Source organism: Lactuca virosa, chromosome 3 (assembly GCF_052849685.1).
Source record: "Lactuca virosa cultivar CGN04683 chromosome 3, Lactuca_virosa_CGN04683_v6, whole genome shotgun sequence".
NCBI classification, from domain to species: domain Eukaryota; kingdom Viridiplantae; phylum Streptophyta; class Magnoliopsida; order Asterales; family Asteraceae; genus Lactuca; species Lactuca virosa.
The window spans coordinates 61,375,653-61,395,549 of record NC_136428.1 but is presented as its reverse complement, the minus strand read 5'-3'; the positions used below and the strand labels follow the sequence as shown (position 1 = coordinate 61,395,549).

General features: G+C 40.5%; 2 protein-coding genes across 2 annotated transcripts; one reads left to right on the top strand and one right to left on the bottom strand.

Moving 5' to 3' along the window:
* Positions 1-8,544: 8,544 nt before the first annotated feature.
* Positions 8,545-9,531, bottom strand: LOC145162353 (uncharacterized). Its single transcript, XM_079081529.1, has 2 exons — positions 9,247-9,531; positions 8,545-9,159 (listed from the first exon to the last, which is right to left on the bottom strand). Exons 1-2 carry the CDS (start codon positions 9,529-9,531, stop codon positions 8,545-8,547), a joined length of 900 nt encoding a protein of 299 aa, XP_078937655.1.
* Positions 9,532-18,370: 8,839 nt separating this feature from the next.
* On the top strand, positions 18,371-19,641 carry LOC145162352 (uncharacterized). Its single transcript, XM_079081527.1, has one exon. The coding sequence runs from the start codon at positions 18,413-18,415 to the stop codon at positions 19,628-19,630; it is 1,218 nt and encodes a 405-aa protein (XP_078937653.1). The 5' UTR covers positions 18,371-18,412; the 3' UTR covers positions 19,631-19,641.
* The last annotated feature ends 256 nt before the right edge of the window (positions 19,642-19,897 follow it).

Genomic DNA, 19,897 nt, shown 5'->3' with positions numbered 1-19,897 from the left:
CAACAAATGCACCTTTAACAAGGGTTTACGGCCAAAGGAGATGCTCCTGGCCGTAAACTCTCTTTGTTCATGGGAAATGGATGTTTTCAAGGTGAAAATCAAGGGTTTCTACTAGATAACATGAATAGGAGAAGGATACTTACAATACGGAAGCAAAAAGAGTTGATTTCGGACCAAAACACTAGTGTGTGTTCTTGGTGTTCTTGGTGATCTTGAAGATCAAACCCAAAACATGAAGTTAATGGATGAAATCAAAGGGTGATACTAGATAATGAGATGTATCAACAAAACAAATGATGAAACACTTACATTTTTGAAGATAAAAATGAAGATCCTTATGATACTTGAGAGAGAAATCAAGTTCTTGAGGTTGAAATGGTGAATAATGAGGAATAAGGAAGGAATATCATGTTTATGGCATGAGTTTACGGCCACCTTGAGTTTACGGCCGTAAACTCATGTGATGTGGCCGTAAACTCCACATGATGAAGTTTATGGCTTGCTTGGTGCACAATGGACTCAAGCAGATACTTCCTAACACCCGATCCTTGAATGTACTATGCTTAGAACACTCAAACAGACCCTAAACAGTGCTAAAAGATAGCAGAAATAAGTCTGACTTTGATTGAGTTGAAATGTTGTACAAGATAGAAATTTCGGGTTGTCACAGAGCAGCCTTCAGAGATTCCTCACTCGAGATTTCAGCAGTCACCTTTGTGAGGTGAGTTTCCTTTAGTAGGAACGGGTCTACGACACGAAGGCCGACCCGTATATGTGATATGTTTAGTAGCTGAGTGTGGGCGGGGCCCGTATCTCATAGATAGCATGATATGGTACAAATTTATATGCTTAGTTATACTTGTTGTGTGTGTGATACTTCTATGTTATTTTCATGACTAGCCGAGTGTGGGGGGGTATCTCATAGTAGCCGAGTGTGGGTGGGGCCCGTATCTCATAGTACCCGAGTGTGGGCGGGGCCCGTATCTCATAGTAGTTGAGTGTGGGCGAGGCTCGTATCTCCTAGTTGCATGTTTTGTGTATGGTATGTGGTAGTTAGGGGAGACTCACTAAGCTTCGTGCTTACAGTTTTCAGCTTTGGTTTCAGGTACTTCCGGTAGCAAGGGGAAGAGCTCGGGATGATTACAGTGCACATACTTTTTGTTTAGCTTGAGATGTTTATACTCTGATATATTTTGACAGATGTTATGATATTTTGAGATACATGACTTATGGTTTTTATTTGATGTTTGGATTATTATGGTTTTATTAATGATTTAAAAACAAAATTTTTGGACTGTATTTTTGGGATGTTTCATCACTGAATTCGAGAATGGGGCAATAAGCTATGATATGGCCCTCCTGGTCGCAATGGAAACAAACCCGCCTGCTCTGCCTGACATCCCTGCTGAAATCTCCCTCCTTGCCACACTTATGGCATGAAAAATATAGACACCTTCCATCATGAAACTTCCTGCACTTAACATACCCAGAACTCTTCCTCTCATCTAGTCCTGAACTCAAGTCGTGCGGATTTGAACCGCTTGGCCGCCGGCTGAAACTGCCTTGAAGTTGTCCTCTCCTCCGTCCTCTGGATCTCCAACTCAATCTCCCTCCTCCTGGCACTTGACTGCAACTCATATAAGGTCTGATACAGCTGAGTCGATAAAAACTCTAGAATATCCTTCTCGAGCATACTCAAGTATCGTGACATCTACACCTGCTCTGAAGCGGCATATTATGGGCAGAAGAGGGTTGTCTCTGTAAACATCTTGGTGATCTTTTCGTCTATTTGAGCAATAGGTACTCCTATGCACGTCGCTCTCGCTCCACAAGTGGAACATATTCTGCACGGAACAACTCTAGAAACTACTCCCATGTAACTGTGGTTCGCTCTACATGTGAAAGGCTCTGGGTCACAAACTCCCACCATTCCTTTGTACCCCAGCGAAGAATATTTAGTGCAAATTTCACCTTCTGTTCCTCGAGGCACGAACATATGTGGAAACATCCCTCCTCATAATATATCCATCACAAAGCAATAATCGGGTCCTTGTTTTCTCTGAACTCTAGAGGCTTCGTATTACTGAACTCTAGGTACTGCATCGCCCCACCTCTATGAAGTCCTGCAACGACGACTGTTTCAATAGTTGTGACAGTGACATCATGTGCGGCGGCGACATAGCACATGTCAAACTCCTTAATCAACACAGTCTTAACCGACCCAAAAAAATTCAGAAACGCCTCTCTAATCGTCATGTCCACTTTGGCAACAATGATCCCATGGATCTCCTTATCACTCGGACTCGTCCTCACGGTGCACCCAACACCTGATCCCAATCCTCTGATAGCCACCATACTGAAATATACAACAGAAAAGGTCAAACATCAAAACACATTGCTCAACACATTATGCCTCCACCTATTACTTCCTTAGTAGCCTCAAGATTCCTTCTGACTCTCATACAGATCATGTGCTTTTAGTAGTATGGGCCCATACTACCTTCCACACCTATCCGTAGTCAACCCAGAATTCATCGCGAGGTCCTAAGTCACTACACTAGACCACCTTTAGGTGTACTAACACCCACATGCTCCTAAGAGCTACAACTAACTTCCTAGGCACTCCTCCTAGGACTGTCCTCAATCACGCTTTCTGCACCGTTGGTTTCCTTGTGCATGCTAGTAATATACAATACAGGTTCAGATAGACTATCGAATAAATGACACTACCCTAAGCCCACAACCAGACGAGGAACAAAAGATAAGGCTAAGTCAATCATTCTAAAGCTATGTAATCCTAACCGTATACACTATACAACATACACCTAGCAATTCACATAATTAATTAGCATATATCAAGCAATTCCTAGACCATAAAGCATCATAGAAATTAGACAATATTATCATACAGTTCCTGAAAGAATCCTTAGCTTATCCACTAGCATACATTTCTAACAATTCACATTTCAGCAAGTTCAAATTCAACATATATATAACAAGTATGGGTATTTTGGTAATCACTTTCATGTTCGGGCTCTGGCTAAATGTACACATCACATCTTCTTGTAAGACCAAGGTTAAGTTAGAGGTCCATGTTCACGTGTAACACCTCAAATTTTAAACCAAATTTTCGATTTTCAATTTACCAAAATAAAGTTTCACAAACCAAGTTATCATCCATATAATTATCCAAAACAACCATTATTACAAAATATCAAAGTTCTCAAATTGTCCCAGTAACAAATCTCCCAGCGAGTGTGTACAATCAGACCTTCATCTTCCCACGGTCCTCAGAAGTACCTGCCACATAAAAATCAACAACTGTAAGCACGAAGCTTAGTGAGTTCCCCAAGATACCACATACACCACAACATAAATAAATAGCTATGGGTTATCAGCAACCCTAGGGACTATCAGCAGTCCCAGTAGGCTAACATCACGCCCTATTGGTTATCAGCAACCCTGGAGACTATCAACAGTCTCAGTCACATATAAACAACACAACATAATAATAATAGCTTGAACCGTCTGTTCATCACCGATACAACTATTCAACCACACAGCTAAGAATAAGTGAGGAAACTCACCTGATACTGATGAAAAGTAAATCTCACACCCGAACTGCCGGAACTAGACTCCGCCTAATCAACAAAATAATTAACCCTAATTAATAATTAAGGTCTAAAACTCAACTCGCGATTCCAACTCCCACAACTAAGTCCTCTAAGGGCAAAAAGACTATTTTTCCCTTCTCATGGTCCCAAACCCTAAAACTTGACCAAAAGTCAAAAGTCAATGAAAGTCAACTGCCCAGCGCGTACGTTGGGCATATACTTCCTTACGCGGGGCGTACAACGCAAACAGAACCCATCGGGGGCGGAACCGGCTACACAGGGCATAGTCAGGAGTACGCTCAGCGTACTCCGTCTGCTTCCACTTTTACCAACTTTGTGTCTTAATCCTTTAAGACAACTAACCCAACCCTAGACTCGACCATTCTAAGATGTCTGAATCCATAAAGTCGTTGGCTTTAAGCCTTTGCATGGCTAGGAAGGACCCAATGCAACAAAATTTAACTTCTAACACACTCTAAGCTACTTTACTCATTCATGAGCCATAGGAAACAATCAAGCAAACATTTTTATGAATCTACATGTCCTAAAATGCATGAAAGGACAGTTACAATTCCCTGGAGTGCTCCAAACTCATAAAGGTCCAATCTTGGGGACAAAAGTTCATAAAACCTCAACCAAGTAGATCAAATGGAAAACTTATCAAGGTATAAACTTTATACCTGCAAATGATGCACAAAGAGGAAAGGTTTCTGGATCTTCAAGCTTGCAAGCAACCACTTCTTCTTCTTCTTCTAGACTCCTTCTTCAACAAAATGCACCAACAACACTCAATAAGCTCACAAAACTCTTACAAGCAACTTAAACTCGGAATTAGGGTTTAGGGAGGGAATGGTGGTTGATAAGGATGATTAAATGGGGGTATAATGTTGTTTAAATAGGGAGCAACTCTTAAGATTAGGGTTTTGAGTCTGGTCTAGTACGCCCGGCGTATCACACATATGCCCAGTGTACTAGCGGATCATCCGCGTTCCAATATCCACGAGTACGTTGCGTGTACCCTTGAGTACACCCATCGTACGACCATTCTTCTCAAGGGACCAATTGTGCACTTTCTCATAAAATAAAGAGCAATAATAATAATAACTGATATTGGGATGTTACATCACGATCCCAAGCCAACAATCAAAAAGGAACATGACAAGAGACCGAGCCCATGTCTCTAACTCGTCTGTTTATCAAAAATTTCTTTGTCAAAATGTTTTGTGAAAATTTCTCGGATCCTAGTTTGAGTTTGGATTCTTACAAGTGTTCCTCCAAATCCCTCAAAGCAGAGAGCTATGATACCAAATTGTAACGTCCCATTTTCACAACAAATTTTTTCATTTTTAATTAAGGTAAAACTCCACATATATAGCATCCAAGTTAAGAAAACCATTTGTTCCAAAGTACATTGTTTAAAATCAGAGTAATATAGTAACCGCGGAATCTCCATTATTACTGATGAATGTGTACAGTCACGCCTTCGCCTTCCCACAATTAACACTGGTAGCTGAAAAATAGTTAATCCACAACTATAAGTCAAACCTTAGTGAGTTCCCCCAAAATACTATACACCACACATATGCACATCGGGCACATAACAGGAAGACTGGATTGCCCCCGAGCCTACAACATAAGATTGGAATGCCCTCCCTGCCCTCAACTTATGAGTTGATTGCCCCCGAGCCTACATCATAAGACTAGAATGCCCTCCTAGCCCTCATCCTATGACTGGATTGGTCCCGAGCCCACCACATAAGACTAGAATGCCCTCCCGGCCCTCAGCCTATGACTGGATTGCTCTCTGGTTTGTTGGCCTATAGCACAACGCAGGACCGCCTCAACCCATCCCACCATAATATATCGACATATGAAACAAGTAAGTAATCAAAAAATCATATAAGCACATGCAACTATCTACCCTAGTCTACCTGTTTAACAACTCACTACTGCCTACCCAACCTCATACAATACTACACCACTATTGACAGATCTCTAAGGAATGCATAGCTATATGTAACCAAAGGTGAGATAGACATTCGAATAGGAGATCCCACTCTAGAGCCACAACCAAACGAGGAACAGGCAAGAAAGCCTAGATCAAGAGTTATCAGGCTATCCTACATAACTACATACAACCCTTAGGGCACCCCACTAAATGATCACTAACCTACTAGTTCTGCAACTAGCATACTACTACACTTATATCCTAACATACAAGGATATACACTACAATACATAGTATAGTGAGGAAACTCACCTGAATCGGAGACCCAAAAAACACCACGACACGCTCACTCTCTACACTGATTTCTCCTGCGAGCCGACTGACACCAAAACACGGAAGGACTTTATCAATAACCCAATTCCTTCAAGTTTGACCAAAAGTCAAACTGGTCAAAAAGTCAACGATCAACGGTCAAAGCCAACAACCAACATTACCAACAGTTGACCATCACGTCGTGACTAGCCCTTGGTCACATCGTGAGAACGTGCTCAGTCCGATTCTGAACTTGGTCACGCACCAACTCAGCCAACTCGGTTAAGGACAACTTATTCAGCAGGTACCACAACGTGAACCCTCCTTGGCCATGTCGTGAACATAATAGGACAAGATGGACGAAAGATACACCATGGTCACATCGTGACATTCCCTATGTCACATTGTGACCACAGTATGAGGCAACATCTTAATAGTTTGAGTCCTTAATCCATTAATTCATCAACTCCAACTTTCCATAAATCTTTAAGGGACTCCAAAGGTTCATAAAAATGACAATTTTATGGAAATGCATACCCCATGCATGTCCTCCACCCAATCTAGGTCAAAACGCAAGAAAGTGACCTAATTCTCATGTAAGTCTTACAAAGTACATCCAATTCTTAGATCTAAAAGATATGATGATCAACAGACTTAGGAGGACCATAAAGTTGCAAACTTTATTCTATCCATTTACTTAAATCAAAACCATGAAGCAATAAGGACTAAAACAACTTAGATCTAAAAAATTGTCCAAAAGGTAATATCCAAGACGAGAAGTTGTTGCTTGTTTGATCTTTGCACCAAATCTCCTTTTGCTTCCTTCAAGGAGTATCAAAGCCACTAAAATGAGCCAAGAACCACCAAGAGGGATTAGGGTTAGGGTTTTTGAGGTTTGAGAGTGATGGAGGCTGGTAATAAACCTTAAATTCGAGTTAATGAGGTTTAAATACGAAGGAAACCCTAAAATATTATGGGTTTCGGCTGCAACCCTCCTCATGACGTGACCATACTCATGTCACGTCGTGACATTCCTCCGGATACATGTTTCCTATTTAAATCGTCACGTTGTGATCGCCCTATGGTCACGTCGTGACACCTGATTTTCCCCAAAAACCATGCTTTTAACTCCTTAATTCCCTAACCGATCTATTCTGGAAAACGAGCGTTACAATACGTGTGTTCGTTTGGATGGATCGAATCGATCCGATCCAATCCGATCCAGTGAACCCAAATTGATTTTAATTTTCAAAAAATGGATTGGAATCGTCCAAACTTGTAACGACCGTGTTTCTCGGCTAAGCATTAGTATAATGATATAATAGTTAGGGTCAACAATCATAACCTACTTTGAAGTAATAAAGAGAAATTATTTAAATATTAAGTGATTTTACATGCATTATACTTATTTATAAGATATAATAAGTTAAGAATAATAATAAGCGTAAAAAATAAAATAATAGATAAACCCAATATCTATGAAGAAAGTTGTAATGGTCGGGACAAGGATTCTGGAAATATAAAGAACGCCGAAATCCGAGTTATAACGAAGAAGTTATGACCTGTCGAAGTTTCGCGACAAAACCGGCACGACACCAGGAATCGTAAAAAGTGAGTTTACGATAAAATACTTTTTAGCCTTAGTGATCTAAATGAAAGTTGTAGAGTACGTCTCCACCTACGCGTGGATATGAAGAACGTCAAAAACGGAGCTCGTATGCAAAAGTTATGACTTTTCGAAGATACAGCTATCTGAGAGCATGACACGTGTCAGAAACCTAATCTGACTGGACTCACGACGTGAGCATAGATTCTCATGACGTGAGGAGTCAAACGGACACTTTTCAAGGCCAGAATGCAGATGGCAAGTCTACGGAACGAAAATTCAAAAGCTCACAACGTGAGCATGAATTCTCACGACGTGAGGAGTCAATCGGACACCTTCCGAAGCTATGGACGCAAATGGCAAGTCTACGGGGAGAGCAGGAATGGCTCACGACGTGATCATGTGTGGCTCACGACGTGAGAGACCAAAAATCAGCCTATAAATAGCAAGTTCGACCCTAACGCCTTGTTCCCGAGTTTCATTGAGTTTCATTAAACGAAAGAAAAGAAAGGGAAGGAAAATATGGAGAGAAAAGAAATGGAGGGGAAGGAAGTGATTACTTTTTTCGTGTTCCCGAGTTCGAAGGAAAGGAAATGAAGTTTTTTAAAAAATGTGTTCCCGAGTTCGAAGGAAAAGAAAATAAAAGAAAGCTAAATAACAACATTACAATTTTATCCTTATTTTTTTAGCAATCATATTACATACATAGTTCAAATTGAAACAAAAAATGTTGATTTGCATGTCATTGTCATATTTTTTGTCTTCACATTCGTTTACACACATACATATATATTTTGTCAAATACCACCTACATATAATATTAAATTAAATTATCAATGAGTAGCAAAACATAAATAATATTAAAAGGAAAACACTTGTGGATATCTTTTAATAGCATTTGTCTAATTGAAAAGAAACCAAAATATAAAAATCATCCAAAACAATGCAATTTAATCAAACTACGAGATCAAAAACCATAATTCAATTCGTGAAGCCAAAAAAAGTCAAACAAAGAACCAAGAAATAAACACCTATTCTCCCAATTCATCATTTACCTACGCCCATCATTGTTTTAGTAGATCCTTTCGTATGTTCATTGGACAAGTAAACAACGTCCTTGCATCTGCTTGGTTACGAGCCAAATACATGAGAGCACCTAGTATTTCATGGGGTTCCAAACCCATCGGCTGCAATTCTTGATAAATTTCATCACCTGTTAACTCATGATGGTAAGCTCTTTCAAAGATTTTGTTACCTTCCCTCATAGCATTAGCCACATCACCAACAACATTCAAAATCTTTGTTTCAAATGTTTCAGGTTCAGGTTGAGGTTGAGGCTGAGGTTCAACTTCCTTTTCTACTTCATCTACGAGTTTTCTATTTTTAGTTTTACACTTTTTCGCACTTGAATTTTGTTCAGGCATAGGAGATACCACTTGAATGTCATCTTCATCATCATCTATATGTTGGTTCTCCAGTGTAACATCATTACTTGCCAATAAATCATCAACCTCTGAAATACTTTCTATTTTGATGTCCGTAGTGTTGTTAAACCTAGCATTTCTCTCCTTTGTTGTTTCAGCATTTTCTCCAGAAGCTCTATCTCTTGCAAATAATACCAACATTTGTTCAAAATGGGCCACCTTTTTTGTCTTCAGTATAACTGCTTCAGGCTTTGACTGTTTAAAAACCCCAAAATACATTAAAATTATTAATAATAACATAATATAAAAATAAACTAAATACAACCTTCGATGAACACAAACCTTAATTAAGTTATCCCAAACCTGCTCATTTGCTTCAATTAGTTGGGTATCAGCATTCCAACCGAACCCACTCAAGGAAATCCCATGGAACATGTCATACCATTGTGAAAAACCAAATTTCAAAGTTTTCAAACGATTTTTTAGATGACTTTTAGTAAAATTCATGTTAAGTTTCTTACTGAGCTCCTCAACCATATTCGCATACGCTTGTGAAGTAAAATTTCCATGAAGCCTATTTCCTTTTTCTTGTTGTTGTACCATTGCATTAACAAATGCAACATCCATTTGTTCTGTCCAGTTCAAGAGTGACTTCTTACCGGTATTTACAAAAGGTTCTTGCTTGTTCATTATTGGTTTCTACATAACATAAAAAGAAACATACATTATTAAAAAAAGAACATAGTTATAAAGTGTACAAGTTATAAAAAATAACATTAAAAAAAATTAAATAACACAAATAAATCCACAAAACAATGTTCAATAAAAAAACAAATTGCAAATGAAGTAATATAACGAAATACTCTTAAACTATGTTGACATATTTATTTCATTGTTTGGATTCAATAAGTAATTAGTCCACATTTGATTTGCAATTGAGTTCCTCAGTTGCTCTGCCATGCTGTTACCCTCACGCGCACCACTTGAAATATGTCTCACTTCCTCTGTTGGTGCACTTAACACCTCCTGTAATACCTCATCTTCAAGATCTTTGTCACGATCTTCGACTATCAAAAAGTTATGTAAAATACAACACGCCAAAAAAATGTCTGATTGTGTTTCACAAGAATAAAAAGGTTCTTGTGTACTTTTAATGATAGGGAACCTTCTTTTTTGAACACCAAATGCCCTTTCTATAGCATTACGTAATGAAGCGTGACGAAGATTGAACAACTCTCTAGCATTATGTGGTGCCCGAGTGGAATATTCTTTTAAGTGATACCTAACACCTCTATATGGCGCCATTAATATAGTTGAGTGAGGCAAACCCGCGTCTACTAAATAATAGCGACCTATAATTAAATTGTAATTAGTTTTTTAATAATAATTTAAACAAAAAATGAAAAGTTGGTACTAGAAATTACCATTTGGAATTACTAGTTTATCATCTCTATTGAGCGCATTCTTTAGTATCCTTGAGTCTGATGCAGTACCCTCCCAACCGGTTAAAACATACGTAAACTTTAAATCAAATGAACAAGCAGCCAAGACATTTATCGTTGGGTAACCCTTGCGGCCACGATATCTAGGGGCATCTCTATTAGGTACTTTGACACGAACATGTGTACCATCAATTGCCCCTACACAGTTCTTGAAGTAAGGAAAGAATCTCTTTTTCTCTTGAATTTCTTTGGGGACAACATCACCTTGTGGTTGTTGAATATAAAGACTTTCTAATGCTACAACCGAGCGCAAAACTCTATGGAAGCACCTACTCGTTGTGGATTTCGAGCGTCGATACATCCAAGAGACAAATGTATTTCTCAAATCATTACCTAAAATGTGCAAAAATCTTGCAACATGCTCTTCAACAGACATTCGTTGAGTAGGTCGAAGACCACCATCACATCGTAAGATAACACATAGCTTCTTAAAAGCTGGCTCACTCATACGGATAAGCTCACGACATTGACCACCATTTGAAAGGTTATGTAACAACTCTTCTCGTACACGTCTACGTTTTAAAAGAGTTTCTCTAGTAGGTAAATTAGGACCATTGTTGATGGTAAGTTTGCGTTGTGCCAAAATAGCCATCAACAAGCAAATTAGATGAACAACTTGCATTTGTCTTGATTTCAGAATATGAGCGGGTGAAGGAAGTTCATTATCCATTGAAATCAATGTGACCTATTTTATGTACAAAATGTGAAGGATTATAAAGAGGGCATCCTAACAGCAGTAAAAACAGCCACACACCCAAAATGAAAGCAAGGGCAAAATAGTCCAACAGGAAATAAATTGAAAGTTGTGTTTAAATTTGAAACCAAGAATTAAAGTTTTTGGGAAGTTGAGTGATGGTTTGAGGAATTATGCTTATATGAATATAAAATGGAAGTAGTAATATTAAATTGTATATTTATATTAATACATGGCAAACCGATTGGTAAATACAAATCATGGCATGGATGCATTGGTAATTTTGTACAACAGGGAACACACCCATATATATTGCCAGGAAAGTAAGGAGATATTTTGAGAATTGCATTGACTCATAGTTTATGCATGTATTATGCATGTATTTGCTATTGAAAGGAACAATCACAGAATGTTTTTGACAATGTTATAAAGCCCTTGGTCGTAACCCGACAATTGTTTTCAGAATGAGTGTGTATAAAGATTGGATCAATGGATCTTGAAGAATTAAATCATGGAATTATTTAAATGTAAAATGTTTCAACATAAACAAAACAAATTAACTTCATATTTACTTTCATATAATTAACATTCATATTTACTTTTATATAATTAACATTCATATTTACTTTTATATAATGATGTTCTAAACATGTAATCACAGGTAACCTAATGAATCAATTCAATTTTAAGAACAATAATGAAGAAGAAACAAATCATAATGAACCAGAAAAAAAAGGTTGTAACATATATTGTGAACACGATCTCACAAAAAAATACAGGGAGAAGAATGGAACCTGATGGATGATGGACCGATTTGAACAATAAGAAGTCTGCAGCAAGCTTGTCGAAGCAGCAGGAAGAAAGACCGATCTTTTTTTGTATGTTGAGAATGATAACGTGATCTTATATAAACCGTGTGTTGTTATCCTTATCATCGATTCTCTTTCTCTCCAAATCTCTCCAATTTGGGAGGAAGATTAGGAGGGAATATTTTCCTCTGATTTCCTTTCTTTTCTTCCTAAATCATTCCAAAAAAAAACTCGGGAACACGATGGTTTACTCTTTCTCTCCGATTCCCTCCCTTTCTCTCCACTTCCCACGTTAAATGAGACTCGGGAACAAGGTGTAAGCTTCCTTACACCAAATTCTTTTCTCTCTCTCTCTCTCTCTCTCTCGTTTACTGAAGGCGTTCCGCGTCCCGAGCCCGACGATCACAAACCGCTGACCGTTTCTAGTTAGATTCTATACAATCACGCTACTAATGTGAGTTCATAGTTACTTTCATCTTACACATAGATATGAAATATTTTATATAAATTATGTGTTATGTGTGCATATTATCTGTTTACCTGATATCTATGTTGGATGAACGTTTTATACATGTTTTAAATGATTTAAACTGTATATGTATTTTATATCTACAAATATGTTAGGGTAAAACATGGGTAGATGAAATAGTTGGGGTGTGTTGAAATAAAATGATGAGAGGCTTCGATGTTGACGATGATCCAGTCATCTAGCATAATATAGATGACGACCACGGACTATTCGAGACAGTCTAGTGGAACGCTGGCAGGCTTGCAACCTGTAGGTGTTTGTGAACGACGTGTTCACTGGTGTACTCCATCCCCCTCATGATTGCCTTACAGACATATATGGTTGAGGAACCCCCTTAGCAGTAGTGTCCATCCCGATAAAAATCCTTAGGCTAGGTCCCTTACTTTAGATGCTTTAGGGACAGAAAGTGAGGATAACGGGAACGTGTAATCGGGTTGTTTGATTTGATGAAATTAATAAACTTAATTATAGTGGGTTGAAAACCCTATGTGCTCACCAGGCTACCAAGCCTGACCCACTCAGTTTTTTCGTATACAGGTGGTGGCAAGAGAGCACATGAGTGATGATCTCATGAGAGATCAATGGATTATAGGCCACTAGAATAAATAAATATTATAAAGCCTATGTTGTTTATGTTTATGCTTTTGATCTGTATTAACAATGATATCCCGAGGTTTTTAATATAATACATTTCTTTGGAAATGCTTTGATAAATTCTTTATCATATATTTGGGAACAAATTCCGCAATATATTTCTTTAAAAATATACTTTGATTTTCAAATAAAGCATAAACAAATCAAATCTCCGGCTACTATCGGAGATTCATCCAGGATTTCTCCAAGATAGTCGTGCCCTTGAATCGGCTGACGAAGAAGGCCGTAGTCTTTCGTTGGGGGCCTGAACAGCAGACAGCGTTTGAGACACTGAGGCAGAGGTTATGCGAGGCGCCGATCTTGGCCCTGCCAGAGGGCGTAGAGGATTTTGTGGTATACTGCGACGCGTCTATTTCGGGTTTAGGCGCGGTTTTGATGCAGAGAGGGCACGTTATTGCCTACGCTTCGAGGCAGTTGAAGCCTCACGAGGCGAATTACCCAACACATGATTTGGAGTTGGGGGCCGTTTGTATTCGCCCTCAAGATTTGGCGTCATTACCTCTATGGGGTTCGTTGTACCATTTACACGGACCACAAGACCCTGAGGTATCTCATGGATCAGCTAAATCTGAACATGAGGCAGCGTTGGTGGTTGGACGTGGTGAAGGATTATGATTGTGAAATCCTCTACCACCCGGGGAAGGCCAACGTGGTGGCCGATGCGCTTAGCCGCAAGGCGGCGCCGATCAGAGATATCTGCATGCGGATGACAATAGTGACCTCGTTATTAGAGCAGATCCGAGAGGCCAGCAGGAGGCTATGAAGGAGGAACATCGGAAGAGTGAGCGTATAGTGGGTCAGGTTTCCTCCTTCGACTATGACAGCAGGGGATTATTGACATTACACCGCAGGGTGTGGGTTCCATACCTCGGAGGCGTGCGCCAGGTTCTGATGGAGGAGGCGCACAAATCCCGATTCTCCATTCATCCCGGGGCGACAAAGATGTATAGGGATCTTCGTCTTGATTATTGGTGGCCCTGCCTGAAGCGAGATGTAGCATGGTATGTGGAGCGGTGCTTGACCTGCAGGAAGGTCAAGGTCGAGCACCAGAGGCCACACGGCAAGATGCAGCCGTTGGATATTCCCCTGTGAAAGTGGGAAGATATTACTATGGATTTCATCACCAAGCTTCCCAGGACCGCGCGGGGAGTGGATTCCATATGGGTCATCGTGGATCGGTTGACCAAGAGTGCCCATTTTATACCGATCCAGGAGAGCATATCGGCCGAAAAGCTGGCCGATATTTATATTCGAGAAGTGGTGGCTCGTCACGGGGTGCCGGTCTCCGTGATTTCTGACAGGGATGTTCGGTTCACTTCCAGATTTTGGAAGAAATTCCACGACGAGTTGGGTACTCGTCTGCATTTCAGCACCACCTTTCACCCGCAGACAAATGGTCAGAGCGAGCGGACCATCCAGACTCTGGAGGATATGTTGCGAGCATGCGTGTTAGACTTCGGAGGTAGTTGGGATACCTACCTTCCATTGGTTGAGTTCTCCTACAACAACAGCTACCACGCGAGTATTGATCGTCCTCCCTTTGAGATGTTATACGGGGGTGCAGGACCCCGATATGTTGGGGGTGAGGTTGGCCAAAGGGTCATGGGTAGCACCGAAGTGGTGCTCAAGACGACAGAGAAGATTCAGCAGGTCCGGAGGAGGCTTCAGACTGCTCAGAGTCGGCAGAAAAGTTATGCCGATAAGCGTCGATCAGACCTGGAGTTCCAGGTCGGGGATATGGTTCTCCTGAAAGTGTCGCCTTGGAAAGGCGTCATTCGATTCAGGAAGCGGGGCAAGTTGGGCCCAAGGTACATTGGACCGTTCAGGGTCGTAGCCTGGGTGGGCAAGGTGGCGTACAGGCTGGATCTGTCAGCCGAACTCAGTCAGATCCACAGCACTTTCCACGTCTCCCAGCTGCGGAAGTGCCTGGTGGACGAATCAGCAGTGGTACCCTTGGAGGACATTCAGGTTGATGACAGCCTGAATTACATCAAGCGGCCTGTAGCGATCCTTGACCGGAAGTCGAAGGATCTGAGGAACAAAAGAGTGGAACTCGTGAAGGTTCAATGGCAGCACCGGAAGGGGTCGGAGTGGACTTGGGAGCCTATGGACGAGATGATGGAGCATTACCCCGAGATGTTTCAGGAACGAGCAGCAGACTTCGAGGACGAAGTCTAAAATAAGTGGGGGAGATTTGTAGCACCTGGTTCTTGGTACGTATTCTTTTTAGTAGTTCTTTAAATATTTTGCATTTTTGGCCTTGGACTCGGCGAGTTGAAGGACCAACTCGCCGAGTAGAAGCGAGAGGGGACGCGAGACTTAAGCGATGGACTCGGCGAGTCGGGTCCCGGACTCGGCGAGTAGACCCTGTCTGGACAAAAACCCTAATCTGAGGGTTTGCACCCTATTTAAACACTTTATCTCGGCCTCCTTCGTCCCATTTGCTCCCAGAAGACCCCCATAGCAAACCCTATCCGTTATTGAAGCAATCTAAGGCATTTGGAGTGACTTTGGTGCTTTTGTGATCCAAGGAGGGAAGGAAAAGCTTGAAGGAACAAGAGGAGGCTAAAGGGATCCGAGTTTGTGCACCATTTTCAGCTCATTGAAGGTAAAAGGTCTGTACCTTGCTCTTCCATTTGATAGATCCCATTTTGTGAAATTTTAGGGCTTTTCTAAGCCATTTTGGTCACCAACCATGATTGCAAGCATGGTTAGGGGTTGAAGTTTCAGATCTAGGTCCTTGGAGGGGTTACAAGGCAGAAAGGAGTGGCTTTTGGCACTCAAGGAAGGCCCCATGCATTGTAGGAGCCATTTTAGGGCCTTTAGGCTCAAAAGTCCCATGCATGCACGTAAAGTTCGTAACTTTACGTGCCAGAACGGTCCTAGGAGCCTAGATCTACCTTTTGGACAAGTGTTGTACACCAGAAATCGAGAAAATGAGACTTGGACATACTCGACTCGGCGAGTCGTTCTTGGGACTCGGCGAGTCCGAGGCTTGACTCCCTTTTCTGTTTTGGGTCAAGGACCCAGTTGAGTGTGGAAAGGTTTCAGGGAGGTCTCGGGGAGTGACCCAACGTTCTGGACTAAGCCATGGTTCTGGAATTCATGGGACTCGGCGAGTGCATGAACAGACTCGGCGAGTCCAAGGCAATCTTCTTAAGATTGAAGATGAACTCGACGAGTTGTTCATACAACTCGGCGAGTCAAGGACAGGACCTGTTCATCAGTTGAAGATGAACTCGACGAGTTGTTCATACAACTCGGCGAGTCGGATGAAGATTCAATAGATGTTCAATTAGAAGGAAAACTCGTCGAGTCATCGCCTAACTCGACGAGTAGAGACAAGTATAAGGTCAAATAGAAGGATAGGGACTCGGCGGGTTGGCGAACCAACTCGGCGAGTCAGGTCAACTGGAAGTTGACTTTGACTTTGACTTTGACTTGGTCAGGGGTAAAATGGTCATTTTACCCTAAAAGCAGTTGGCAGTGTATGACTAAGTGTTTTGTGGAAATTATAGCCGGAGGATTTCCGGAGCAGCAGCAGTAGCAGTCAGAGGATTTCCCGCACAGATCAGCAGCTACTACGAGGTGAGTTACCTTCCAGTAGCGGTGGGTCTACGACCACAATGCCGGCCCACCAGTAGGAGTTGTATGTTAGGTGATTATCTTTGTGATATCATCTAGTTTTGCTACTACCTGATATGTTTATATGCTGGCATGCTATGTTATATGTGATAGTGGTAGTAGGAGGGGAATAGCCCCAAGTTCGGTTGTTAGGACCACGTGTAGGTCAGCACCCCAGAATGGCTTGACATGGGCAGGTCAGCACCCCAGAATGGCTTGACACGGGTAGGTCGGTACCCCAGAATGGTCGTATCGGGTAGGTTGGGCACCCCAGAATTGCCCGGCAGTATGTATGTTATGTGTTTGTATGGTATGTGGTATAATGGGGGAACTCACTAAGCTTCGTGCTTACAGTTACAGTTTTGTTTTCAGGTACCTCTTCATCGAAGGGGAAGGAGCTGGCGCGGTAGCGGCACATCATACACGCACAATGTTTTCCGCACCATGAGTTATTCTGGGATTTTGTACTCTGACATTATGGTTGTTTTTATGTTTTGGTTTTCAGACACGAAATATGTTTATGAAATGATATGATCAAACGATGTTTATTCACAAATGTTTTCCAAAGTATTGATTTAAAAATGAAATTTTTGGACGTGAAATTTGGGATGTTACAATAATAGTTTAGATAATTATATTGAATCAATATGTTTTCAAAAAACTAATAGTATAGATAGTTGTAATGAATTGTTTTCAAAAAAACTCGTAAGACCATCTCCAATCCATTTATATTTTTTCCCTCAAAAATGGAGTAAAAAATGAGGTTAATAGTGTTTTATCTTCAATCCTACTCTATTTTTTACCCTATTTTTACCCCCAAAAAGTATATTTCATTCTTCTAACTTATATAAATTGTCAAACACACCCCTTCTATTAATTTGATTTTAACAAATATATGATCTATATTTTTTTCATTACAATAATATAAAATAAATAAGATTATATTTATAACACTTAATTATAAGATTTTGTAAAATACGCTATCGTGTTTTAAAATTTCAATATGTATTTAGATTTTAATATGAATTTGATAAACAAAAACAAACTTAATATTTATAATTAATTAATATAATTTAATATATAACACAATATTATAAGTATTAAATATTACATTTAAATTATAATTAGTAGATAAAAAACCAAAAATGTATAAATATATAAAAAGAGTGACTAAAATCGACAACTCAAACTTCATCTCAAATATGGTGTTATACTATTTCATTTCCCTCAAAATAGGAGAATAAATGGGGTATGGTTGGAGAGAAATGACGGAAAAATAAAAAAAATAATGGAAAATGAAAGTGAGTTGAAGATGCTCCACATTTTTGTAAAGGGCAAAAAATAGAAAATAAACACTAGTTATAAAAAGATGTGAGATACTTGAAAAACCAGCATGGGTATCTTAGTGTGATTTGCAATTTGCAACGAAGACTTCATCTACTCGAGTCATGGCTATGCGGCTATGTGGCTATATGGACCACTCTATTGAATAAATCCAAAATTTCGATGGGAGAGAAGAACTCCGACTTGTCAATTTTCTCATTTTAAATGACTATGAAAATTTTACCATTTTATTCATTTTTGGTAAATACGATATTCATTTTTCAGAATCAAAGCTTTATATATATGGGCTCAGCTTCTCTTCCATCTGGATCACTGTTTTGTTCACACCACCACCTCTTTCTTAACCGGAGACATGAAACTCCCTACATGGCTATGGATATTCTCCGACGACAAAACACCCACGCCACCACCATCTCAACTCCTACTATTCTCCGACGACACAACCACCATCACTTCAAACACAACCGCAACCACCACAATCACCAGTTGCAGCCTCCACAACAACCACTCATCCCCTCGAACCCTAGCCTTAACCATCTCCCACCTCCGCCTCACATCCCTCCAACCTCTCCCGACCCCCCACGTCAACTTCCTCGCCGTCCATAACCACCACCTTTACGCAGCCACCGGGAACCTCATCCACGTAATAGACACCACATCTTTGGCGTTAATCGACACCTTCAGTGTCGCCGGATCTTCGTCGGGCTCCGTTAAGTCCATTACTTTCAGCAACGGAAGCATTTTCACTGCTCATCAGGACAACAAGATCCGAGTATGGAAATTAACGCAGAACAAACGGCACAAACACATCGCAACACTTCCGACGTTCGAAGATCGGTTGCGCCATTCGGTTTTACCAAAGAATTACGTCAATGTGAGACGTCACCGGAAAAAACTATGGGTCGAGCACCACGACGCCGTTTCTGGACTGGCGTTGATCACCGATCAGTTAATGTGCTCGGTTTCTTGGGACAAATACTTGAAGATTTGGAGGACATCGGATTTGCGATGTGTGGAGAGTATAAAAGCACACGACGACGCCATCAATGCGGTGGTGGTGGCGGCGGATGGAACGATATTCACCGGCTCCGCCGACCGCCGGATTAAAATCTGGGGAAAAGCGGTGAGGAAGTATGGGCTGACTGCCACGTTGGAAAAGCACAAGTCATCTGTGAATGCGTTGGCACTAAACGACGACGGATCGGTGTTATTTTCGGGTGCAAGTGACCGATTGATTTTAGTGTGGGACAAGGAACACGGTAGCAATCGTATGGTGCTGACGAGCACATTACGTGGACACTCTAATGCAATACTTTGTTTGATCAACGTTTCTGATTTATTGTTCAGTGGGTCTGCTGATCGAACGGTCAGGATTTGGCAACGTGGATACAATGGTAAATTTTATTGCTTGAAAGTGTTGGACGGGTATGAAAAACCCGTCCGATCACTGGTGTCGGATTCTGCAAAAACTACAAACGTAAGAGTGTTTAGTGAAAGCTTTGATGGATGTATGAGAATGTTGACTATTGAGGGTTTGATTCTTTCGAATTATATGTCTAATAAAAAATGATTGTTTTTTTAATTGGTTATAAAGGTATTAACCGAAGTGTATGTAATGACAGATTATTTATCTTTTGTACAAAGTTGTAACATGCAATAATTAAATGTGTAATTAACTTTATAATAAATGCTTGATACATTGTATTACTAGGGTCGTACCCCAAAACTAAAAAAAGAGAAAAGAAACGTGACTTGATTTGAATAAAGAATTGGATTAATTAGAGATAATGACAAATTACACCTTTGCTTAATCAATTAAGTTGATTTTCCCCGATTT

What these genes read in the sequence shown, in the direction of transcription:
- LOC145162352 (XM_079081527.1), top strand. Translation starts at nt 18,413, where the DNA reads ATGAAACTCCCTACATGGCTATGGATATTCTCCGACGACAAAACACCC.
- LOC145162353 (XM_079081529.1), bottom strand. Translation starts at nt 9,531, where the DNA reads ATGGATGTTGCATTTGTTAATGCAATGGTACAACAACAAGAAAAAGGA. An exon ending in TTTGGGATAACTTAATTAAG is followed by an intron (nt 9,160 to 9,246) that starts GTTTGTGTTCAT and finishes GTTTTTAAACAG; the next exon opens with TCAAAGCCTGAAGCAGTTAT.